The sequence below is a fragment of the Portunus trituberculatus genome, chromosome 23, assembly GCF_017591435.1.
Source record: "Portunus trituberculatus isolate SZX2019 chromosome 23, ASM1759143v1, whole genome shotgun sequence".
Lineage (NCBI taxonomy): Eukaryota > Metazoa > Arthropoda > Malacostraca > Decapoda > Portunidae > Portunus > Portunus trituberculatus.
The window spans coordinates 6,629,770-6,639,769 of NC_059277.1; the positions used below are offsets into that span (position 1 = coordinate 6,629,770).

Here is a 10,000-nt window from a genome sequence, read left to right on the forward strand (position 1 = left end):
GCCTCCTGGTGCCCCTTGGCCCCCTTTTGGGCCTTCTCATGCCCCTTCTCATAGGCCTTTTTGGCATTCGTCGTCTGGCATTCCTAGGAGGCCTCTTGGTCATTCTTCTGGCAGATCTACCCATTGGTGCCTTCCTTGGTGGCCTCCTGGCGCCGCCTCTCCTCGGGGCTCCTCGGAAACCAGGTCTTTTAGTGGGCCTTTTCATTGGTCTTCTAAGTCCTCGCCGTCTAGCAGTCCCAGGCCTCTTAGTGATACTTCTACCGGGTCTCCTAGTTGGCGGTCTTCGTGTTGGCCTCTTCCTGCCGACGTTTCTCATAGGTCTCCCAAACCCACGTCTCCCAGCGCCTCTTTTCACTGGTCTTCGTGTTCTGAGACCCTTAGGAGACCTCTTAAGGCCTCTTCTTGGCGGTCTTCCAGCGATTCCTGATTTTCTGGTTGGTCTTCCTCTAGGTGGTTTCCTGATATTAGACCTTCTCAGGCCTCTCTTCATGGGTCTTCTAATACTTCGTTTGCCTCTCCTCATGTTTCTTTTGCCTCCAACAGGTCTGGTAACACGCCTGCTGCCTCTCGTCCATCCAAGGCCTCTTTTAGGTCTTAATGGCCTTCTAACGCCTCTTTTTCCTCTAACAGGCCTCCTAACACCCATCCTTCCTCTTCTAATTGGTTTTCTTCCAACAGGTCTTTTCCGTCCTCTTACAGGCCTCCTAACACCCCTTCCCCCTCTTCTAATCGGTCTTCTAACAGGTCTTTTCCGTCCCTTAATAGGTCTTCTAACAGGTCTTTTCCGTCCCTTAATAGGTCTTCTCATAGGTCTTTTGCCTCTTCTAATTGGCCTTCTAACACCACTTCTCCCTCTTCTAATAGGCCTTCTAACGCCTCCTTTTCTCCTTATAACAGGCCTCCTTATAGGTCTTCTCCCTCTTTAATTGGCCTCCTAACACCCCTTTTGCCTCTAAGAGATCTCCTAACAGGTCTTTTTCCTCTGCCTCTTCTAATTGGCCTTCTCACACCTCTTTTTCCTCCTCTAACAGGCCTTCTAATGCCTTTCCTTCCTCTTTTAATGGGCCTTCTAACACCCATTCTTCCTCTTCTAACAGGCCTTCTGACACCTCTCCTTCCTTTTCCAATGGGCCTTCTAACACCCTTCCTTCTTCTAATTGGTCTTCTAACACCCTTCTTTCCTTTTCTAACAGGCCTTCTAATGCCTTTCCTTCCTCTTCTAACTGGTCTTCTAATGAATTTTCTTCCTCTTCTAACAGGCCTTCTGACACCTTTCTTTCCTCTTCTAATTGGCCTTCTAATGCCTTTCCTTCCTCTTCTAACAGGCCTTCTAACACCCTTCCTTCCTCTTCTAATTGGCCTTTTAATGCCTTTCCTTCCTCTTCTAATAGGCCTTCTAACACCCTTCCTTCCTCTTCTAATTGGCCTTTTAATGCCTTTCCTTCCTCTTCTAATAGGTCTTCTAACACCCTTCCTTCTTCTAATAGGTCTTCTAACACCCTTCCTTCTTCTAATTGGTCTTCTAACACCCTTCCTTCTTCTAATAGGTCTTCTAACACCCTTCCTTCTTCTAATAGGTCTTCTAACACCCTTCCTTCTTCTAATAGGCCTTCTAACACCCTTCTTTCCTCTTCTAATTGGTCTTCTAACACCCTTCCTTCTTCTAATAGGTCTTCTAACACCCTTCCTTCTTCTAATAGGTCTTCTAACACCCTTTCTTCTTCTAATAGGTCTTCTAACACCCTTCCTTCTTCTAATAGGTCTTCTAACACCCTTCCTTCTTCTAATAGGCCTTCTAACACCCTTCCTTCTTCTAATAGGCCTTCTAACACCCTTCCTTCTTCTAATAGGTCTTCTAACACCCTTTCTTCTTCTAATAGGTCTTCTAACACCCTTCCTTCTTCTAATAGGTCTTCTAACACCCTTTCTTCTTCTAATAGGTCTTCTAACACCCTTCCTTCTTCTAATAGGTCTTCTAACACCCTTCCTTCTTCTAATAGGCCTTCTAACACCCTTCCTTCCTCTTCTAATTGGTCTTCTAACACCCTTCCTTCTTCTAATTGGTCTTCTAACACCCTTCCTTCTTCTAATTGGTCTTCTAACACCCTTCCTTCTTCTAATTGGTCTTCTAACACCCTTCCTTCTTCTAATTGGCCTTCTAACACCCTTCCTTCTTCTAATTGGCTTTCTAACACGTCTTTTCCCTCTAACGGGCCTCCTCCTAGCTATTTTCCCTCTTCTAATTCTTATCCCTCCTTTCCTTCTTCTAACAGGCTTTTTAACACCTCTCCTTCGCCCTCTAACTGATCTTCTAACGCGTCTTTTTCGTTTTCTAATAGGTCTCCTCCTAACAATTTTCCCTCTTCTGATCTTAATACCTCTTTTCCTTCTTCTAACTGGTCTTTTTCCTCTCCGTCTTCTAATAGGCTTTCTAACACCCCTTCTTCTTCTAATAGGCCTTCTAACACCCCTTCTTCTTCTTCTAATAGGCCTTCTCTTGACTCTTTTCCCTCTTCTGATCTTAATACCTCTTCTTCGTCTTCTAATTGGTCTCTTAACGCCTCTTCGCTTTCTCATAGGCCTCCTAACACCCCTCCTTCTTCTAACACCTCTTTTTCGTTTTTTAATAGGCCTTCTAACGCCTCTTCGTCTTCTAATGACTCTTCGTCTTTTCATAGGCCTTCTAACGACTCCTTTCCGTCTTCTAATGGGCCTTCTAATGCCTTTCCGTCTTCTAACCGGCCTTTTAACGCCCATTTTTCGTCTTCTAATAGGCTTTCGTCTTCTCATAGGCCTTCTAACTCCTCTTCGCTTTCTAACGACCCTTCGTCTTTTAATAGACCTTCTACGTCTTCTAACAGGCCTTCTAACGCCTTTAGGTCTTCTAACTGGCCTTTTTCGTCTTCTAACAGGCCTTTTAACGACTCTGCGTCTTCTAACAGGCTTTCTAATGCCTCTTTTTCGTCTTCTAACAGGCTTTCTAACGACTCTTCGTCCTCTAACAGGCCTTCTAACGACTCTTTTTCTTCTAACAGGCCTTCTAACGACTCTTCGTCCTCTAACAGGCCTTCTAATGCCTCTGCGTCTTCTAACAGGCCTTCTAACGCCTTTAGGTCTTCTAACTTGCCTTTTTCGTCTTCTAACAGGCCTTTTAACGCCTCTGCGTCTTCTAACAGGCCTTCTAATGCCTCTTTTTTGTTTTCTAACAGGCCTTCTAACGACTTTTCGTCCTCTAACAGGCCTTCTAATGACTCTTTTTCGTCTTCTAACAGGCCTTCTAACAGCTCTTCGTCTTCTAGCAGGCCTTGTCTTAATTCTTTTGCCTCTTCTGATCGCAATAGTTCTTTTCCCTCTCCTACCAACAGTCACCTCACCTCTTCTAACAGGCGCTCTGGCAACTCTTCTGGCCCTTCCAGCATGGCGTCTGGATTCCTTTGGCACAGTTTTCTTCAGAGTTTTTCGGCACTTTCCTGTGCACCAAGGCAGGTCCACCTTCAGCACGTCCACCAGTGCTGAGGTGGACGCATTGATGACTGTGGCGGGCGTCTTTTGTGGCATTTCGGCACTCACTTCGTACGAGAGGCCCACGCGGGGTTTGCTGAGTGCCTTGACGCTTGTCGGGTAAGCAACAACCTGCCCTGGCCGGCCCCGAGCGGAGCCCAACCCGTGGCACAGAAGCAGGCACAGTCCACTGAAAAAGAGTAACATAAAAATGTTTAAAAATAGCAGTGCAACTCACGTCTATTCCCTAAGAAACCCTTCACTCAGAGGATGACTGTAACTGTCCTCTCTAAAAGGCCGGGACGAGGATCACGAGCCCTCACGGTTCACCGCCCACGGCCCTCCAAAGGCAGGAAACACCATCACCTCACAACCAGCACAGTCTTCCCTGCATGCCTGTCTAACTAACACCACTACGTAACTCTCCACCCTGTCACAGCAACACTCGTAGTCACCACTGGTACACCCACTCCCCTCACTCCCACCACCACCGCCACCACACCCGGAGCCGCGCTGAGGTGTGTGTCTGTATGTGTATGTGTGTGTGTGTGTGGGTCGCGACGTTCCCGCTACCTCAGTATCTTGCGGGGTCTGGCAGGCGTCGGACAAGCACCGCCTCACCTTCCACGCCCAGACATCGAAGTCCTGTTGTTTAAAGTCCCTAGAGTCCGCAAGGTCCTTGAGTTCGCATACCCAAGAGGTGAAAAATCAGAGTTCGTTAAGTTCCGTTGAGTCCGATTCCTAGTTATCCGGTTCGGTAACTTTGCATTCCGTGTTCAGCAATATTTTCATCTGCGAGTCTTCGGTGTTGCTTGATACCCCAGTGTTGTTCTGTTTCCTTGTAAATTTTTCCTTGTAACCTAACCTAACCTAACCTAACCTGACCCAGACTAACCAGAACGTTAAATATCCGGTCACTTTCCGCTTTCCTAACTCACATATTCATTAGTAACAAACAACCCTAGACTCAACACACTCTGATACCTTTCATGCCTTCTTGAACCCTTAAATCCTTCATACCTAACGCCACCAAACATAATCTAACCTGCACCTCGTAAAGCAGATCTCATTCCCTCTTGTATCCCTCATCCATATCTTTCACACTTGACTTCACCTAACTATTTTGTTTTGCTTTCTTCGTCTTCTAGTAAACCTTCTAACGCCTCTTTTCTTCCCGTAGGGCTCTTTTTCGTCTTCTAGTAGATCATTTAACGTTTCCTTTCCTTTTCACAGGCATTTTAACGCCTCTTCGTCTTCTAATAGGCCTTCTAATGCCTCTTTTCTTCTCATAGGCCTTCTAACGCTTCTTCATCTTCTAATAGGCCTTCAAACATCTCTTTTTCTTTTCATAAGATTTTAAACGCTTCTTTGTCTTCTATTAGGCATTCTAACACCTCTTTTTCTTCTCACAGGCCTTCTAACGCCTCCTCGTCTTCTAGTAAGCTTTCTAACGTCTTTTTTTTTCTCGCATCTTCGTCTTCTAATACACCTTCTAATGTCTCTTTTTCGCCTGTCCTTTATCTTCCTCATCTTACTAAACTTTCTTAACACAGATCTCATTGACACCATCTGATACTCTTTTCTTCGTAACCCTGGAGCTCTGTCTTAACTTCCCCTCACCACTATAAGGGCTACGAACTCACACATTTCCACCGCTACTCTTCATTTTCCAGTGGTCTAAACTCTGATCTCATTGGCACTATCTAATACTACTCTTTTCTTCCTAACCCTGGAGCTCTGACCTAACTTCACCTCACCGCTCTAGGGGCTACGAGCTCATGCATTTTTTTTTTTACAGCTACACTTCATTTTCAGTAGTGTAAACTCTTCCTTCCCTGACGCAGCCTTTTTAGCAACACGAGTTAAAGAAAAGAGTAAATAATAAAAGTATAAATGAAGACGTATAGCCAGTCACTGTATCTCATCTTTTCCTTACATTTCTAGTGCCTATTTACGAACTGACGATTGAAAGACCAAGTTGAGCTGACCAGAGAGCGCTTCCTGACTCCCTTGAACGCGTGTCACGATGGTGTTAGCGTGCGAGTAGCGTGTGTGAGGGCAGAACAGTAGCGTGTGTTGAGTGTGTTCACGGACCGCAGCCATGAGTGTGAGGGGCGTGTTAACCCTCACTCTGGCACTACTAGCTGTCACTCTCGTCCACTCCACAGGTAAGTCATGCTAATTCACTCTGGTCTTCCTTATTGTCACTCTAATCACTCTACCCACCCTGGCCTTCCTTAATGTCACTCTAGTCACTCTATCCACCCTGGCCTTCCTTAATGGCACTCTAATAACACTCTGTTCACTCTCTCCTTCCGTTGATATCACTCTAGTCACTCTGTTCAACCTGTCCTTCCTTAATATCACCCTAATCACACCTTATTCATTCTAGTTTTCCTTTAATGTCACCCTAGTCACTCTGGCCTTCCCTTAATGTTACCCTAGTCACTCTATTCACTCTGGCCTTCCCTTAATGTCACCCTAGTCACTCTATTCACTCTGGCCTTCCCTTAATGTCATCCTAGTCACTCTATTATGATCCAAATGTCACTCTAACCTTACCCTAATTGTCACCCTGATATCACTCTAATGTCATGCTAGCTACCTTATCACGCTAATGTCACGCTAACATCACTACATCGTCACTTTATTACTACCTCAACCTCAATATCATCCTCTTTCCTCTTCAGATTTCCTAGTCTCACCCTTATTTGCCTCACTCTATAATCACAATGTTATAATTCACACTTCACTCTAACTCCTGTGTCACTCAAGCCTCTTCTACACTTACTGAAGTTCCTCCTGTTACCTTCTCTGCCCGTTAACCTGCATTACACATTCTTCACGCAAAAAAAAAAAAAAAAATAAATAAATAAATGAATAAAATAAAGAAATAGTAAAAATAAGAATAAAAAAATGTTGATGACTCCTATTACCATCACGAGAGACACCACCCCCCCCCATTTTTTTGGGGGACTGGCATCTCAGTGGGACTTTTTTTTTTTTCTAACACCAATTTTTGTTACCCTTTGCCGTTTCGCCCTCCTACATAAAGAAATAACGAACGTACTGAAGAGATGAACATGCACGTCTCACTACCCGACCTTTCCCTGCGTGGGCAAAAAATACAGACAGATGTGGAGTCACTCTAGGAACGCCAAGGCTCGTATACTCCAACACTTCTGCGTCTCACCTCCACTATTTCAAAAACCTTTATTTAAATTTACAGGAGTTTTTCAATGTGTTTTTGCGGTTCAAGAGGCAGAGTGACAAGATTTCTACATTATTAACTGGTGAAGCACTCTTGAAAACCCCGCTTGAAAATAGAGAGAGAGAGAGAGAGAGAGAGAGAGAGAGAGAGAGAGAGAGAGAGAGAGAGAGAGAGAGAGAGAGAGAGAGAGAGAGAGCAAAGCGTTTCTGAATACGGACGCAGCAATGTGTTTCCAGCCTCTCACATCCATTCCGAGTCAGTGTTCCGTCTTCTGCGCAGCTAAAAGTCAGTGGAAGTTCGATAAAAAGAACACGAAATGGCGCCTTACTTTTTTTTTTTTTTTCCACACGTGACACAAAAAAATCTTTAGAAATCTCAAGTTGTCTGCGTCCCTCGAAGGTTCTTGTGGGACGTGTATCCGTTTGTCATCGTCACCAAGTTGCTTTTACAGGTAGAGAAGGAAAAACTGGATCAGGTAACAAGGAAAACTTCTACTTCTATTTTCCGACATGGCTTCATCTTTTTTTTCCTTCTCTCTGTTGATGGTGATGAATATGAAGCACGTGACACTGACAGCCATGCATTATTCATTTATTATTCATACTTAAATTCTCGCGTTGTGTGTGTGTGTGTGTGTGTGTGTGTGTGTGTGTGTGTGTGTGTGTGTGTGTGTGTGTGTGTGTGTGTGTGTGTGTGTGTGTGTGTCTCTCTCTCTCTCTCTCTCTCTCTCTCTCTCTCTCTCTCTCTCTCTCTCTCTCTCTCTCTCTCTCTCTCTCTCTCTCTCTATCTATCTATCTATCTATCTATCTATCTATCTCTCTTTTAATCTGTCCATTTCTTTGTCATCAAACTTCAAAAATCCCAGAGAGAGAGAGAGAGAGAGAGAGAGAGAGAGAGAGAGAGAGAGAGAGAGAGAGAGAGAGAGAGAGAGAGAGAGAGAGAGAGAGAGAGAGAGAATAAAAAATACAGGTATATAATTGAAACATGGGAACACTCTGAAGAGAAACGAGAAGAAAGAAGAGGAACTGGAGGAACTGGAGGAGGAGGAGGAGGAGGAGGAGGAGGAGGAGGAGGAGGAGGAGGAGGAGGAGGAGGAGGAGGAGGAGGAGGATGGGCAGGTAGAGAGGGCATTCACTCCTCAACCACCACCACCACCACCACTACCACAACGAACACCTCCTCCTCCTTCTCCTCCTCCTCCTCCTCCTCCTCCTCTTCCTCCTCCTCCGGTTCCAGAGAGGGTTGGGTGGGTGGGGAGAAAGCCTTATCCTGTTCTATCCTGCTTTTGCTACTCAATATCCTCTATGGACTCACTCTTACAATAGCAACAGTTCTTTATGTAAATTCGTGTGAGTTATTATGTATTCCTCCTCCTCCTCCTCCTCCTCCTCCTCCTCCTCCTTCACTTTCTTCATCAAACACGTAATTAATCTTTCTTTTCTTCTTTTTTTTTTATCTCAAACTAAAATAAAGGGATAGGAAAAGGGGAAGTTACATTTTACACAGAAGAAGAATGAAAGAATGATAAAAGACGAGAAGGAAGGATGGATATTTACTAATGAAGAAAGAAACGAGAGGAGGAGGAGGAATTAATGAACCAGGAAATAAGAAATACAAAGAAAAAAAAAAAAGGAGAGACAGAAGACACAGAAAGAACAGATATTTATCTAAGAAAGAAGAAGAAGAAGAACAACAACAACAACAACAAGAACAACAAGAACAACAAGAAAAAAAAGAAAAAGAAGAAAAAAAAAAGAAGAAAAAAAGTTGGAGAAAAGAAACAAGAGTAGGAAAAGTACCATCAACCACCACCACCACCACCACCACCACCACCACCACCACCACCACCACCACCACCACCACCACCACGGAGATGACACACGACTCTACGCTGACTGGTTGAGGTTAAAATGGAACTGGTCACTACCACATTTACCACATTCCTGACAAGACGCGGAGGTCAGGGTAAGGAGGGAGAGAGAGAGAGAGAGAGAGAGAGAGAGAGAGAGAGAGAGAGAGAGAGAGAGAGAGAGAGAGAGAGAGAGAGAGAGAGAGAGAGAGAGAGGGGGCGGGGGAGAGGTTCAATCAACTCCTCATTCCACTTAAGGAAGGACTACTTGATTAGCTATTGGGAAAAAACACTGCCTCTCTCTCTCTCTCTCTCTCTCTCTCTCTCTCTCGTATTCAGAAACGGCTTCCCCTCTCACTACGACAGTTTTGCAAGGCCACAGACACAACTGGCCGGGTTTTCAAGACAGTTTGTCCTTTTAATAATCTAGAAATCTTGCCAATTCATCACCGGAACAATGAAAATAGTCTTAAAAACACGAGTATCTTCAACTGGAGCCTTTGGAAAGTAGTGTTGGTGAGAGTAAAGCGTTTCATAATAAGGACATCTCTCTCTCTCTCTCTCTCTCTCTCTCTCTCTCTTATTTTTTTTTTCTTTATTATTCATTCAGATTTCTACTTTTTCTTTGAGGTTTATCATTTCAAATATTCCTTTACCTTATTCTATATCCTTCAAACCTTCACCTATTCATATTTTCTCTTTTCCCCCCTTTAGTTGATATTCTTGACGTTTGTATTCCAGTCTTATTTTTATTTTGACTTATTGTGTGAAATTCGCCACGCTAACTTTTACATCCCTCTCTTTCTCAACCCTTTCAGTACCATGACGCGTTTTCATATTCATTCTGCTTACTATTTGGCGATAAGACTTAAAAAAACCTATGTGAAGGATTAAAATAGTAAAGACTCTGGCCATTAATTTTCAGACCTCTATAGACCCTTCCTAATGTCAATAAAATCGTCTAATCACACCCAAAACTCAAGGCAAAAATGACGCGTCCCAGTACTGAAGGAGTTGAATCGTGGTGAAGTTAACGGGAGGCAAAACATGATCCACGGAGTCATATTTTCTCAGCGCAGTGGGAGGACATTATGCATTGGTGTCAAGGTAAAGGTGAGACAGAAAAAGAGAAAGAGAGAGAGAGAGAGAGAGAGAGAGGAGGGAGAGAAAGAGACTCCAGACGCACAAACACAGACCCACTTCGCATTCCTCAAGAACACAATGCTTTCTGACTCTCACACACTCACTCACACACTCACATACTAACCTCGACTCTCCTGCCCACACTCCTCACACATTTCAAGTCTGTTTCATACACTAGCTTAGTTAATTTAGTAGATAGAAAGAAAGATAGGCAGATGGAGCGAGAGAAAGAGGCAGTTAGATAGATAGATAGACAGACAGATAGATAGATAGATAGATTGATAAATAGATGGGTT

The 10,000-nt window shown here is 44.1% G+C and overlaps 1 protein-coding gene across 8 annotated transcripts in view; it reads left to right on the forward strand.

Moving 5' to 3' along the window:
• The first annotated feature begins 4,060 nt into the window (after nt 1-4,060).
• The window catches only part of LOC123507906 (proteoglycan 4-like), a 65,593-nt gene continuing 59,653 nt past the window's right edge, over nt 4,061-10,000 (forward strand). For 6 of the 8 annotated variants that reach the window (XM_045261212.1, XM_045261220.1, XM_045261216.1 and 3 more), the window contains exons 1-2: nt 4,061-4,201; nt 5,446-5,669. In XM_045261212.1, the coding sequence (XP_045117147.1) occupies nt 5,603-5,669 (67 nt within the window). In that variant the 5' untranslated portion in view covers nt 4,061-4,201; nt 5,446-5,602. Of the gene's footprint in view, nt 4,215-5,445; nt 5,670-10,000 lie in introns of all 8 variants that reach the window. The other 2 variants (XM_045261219.1, XM_045261213.1) reach the window with 2 other exon arrangements.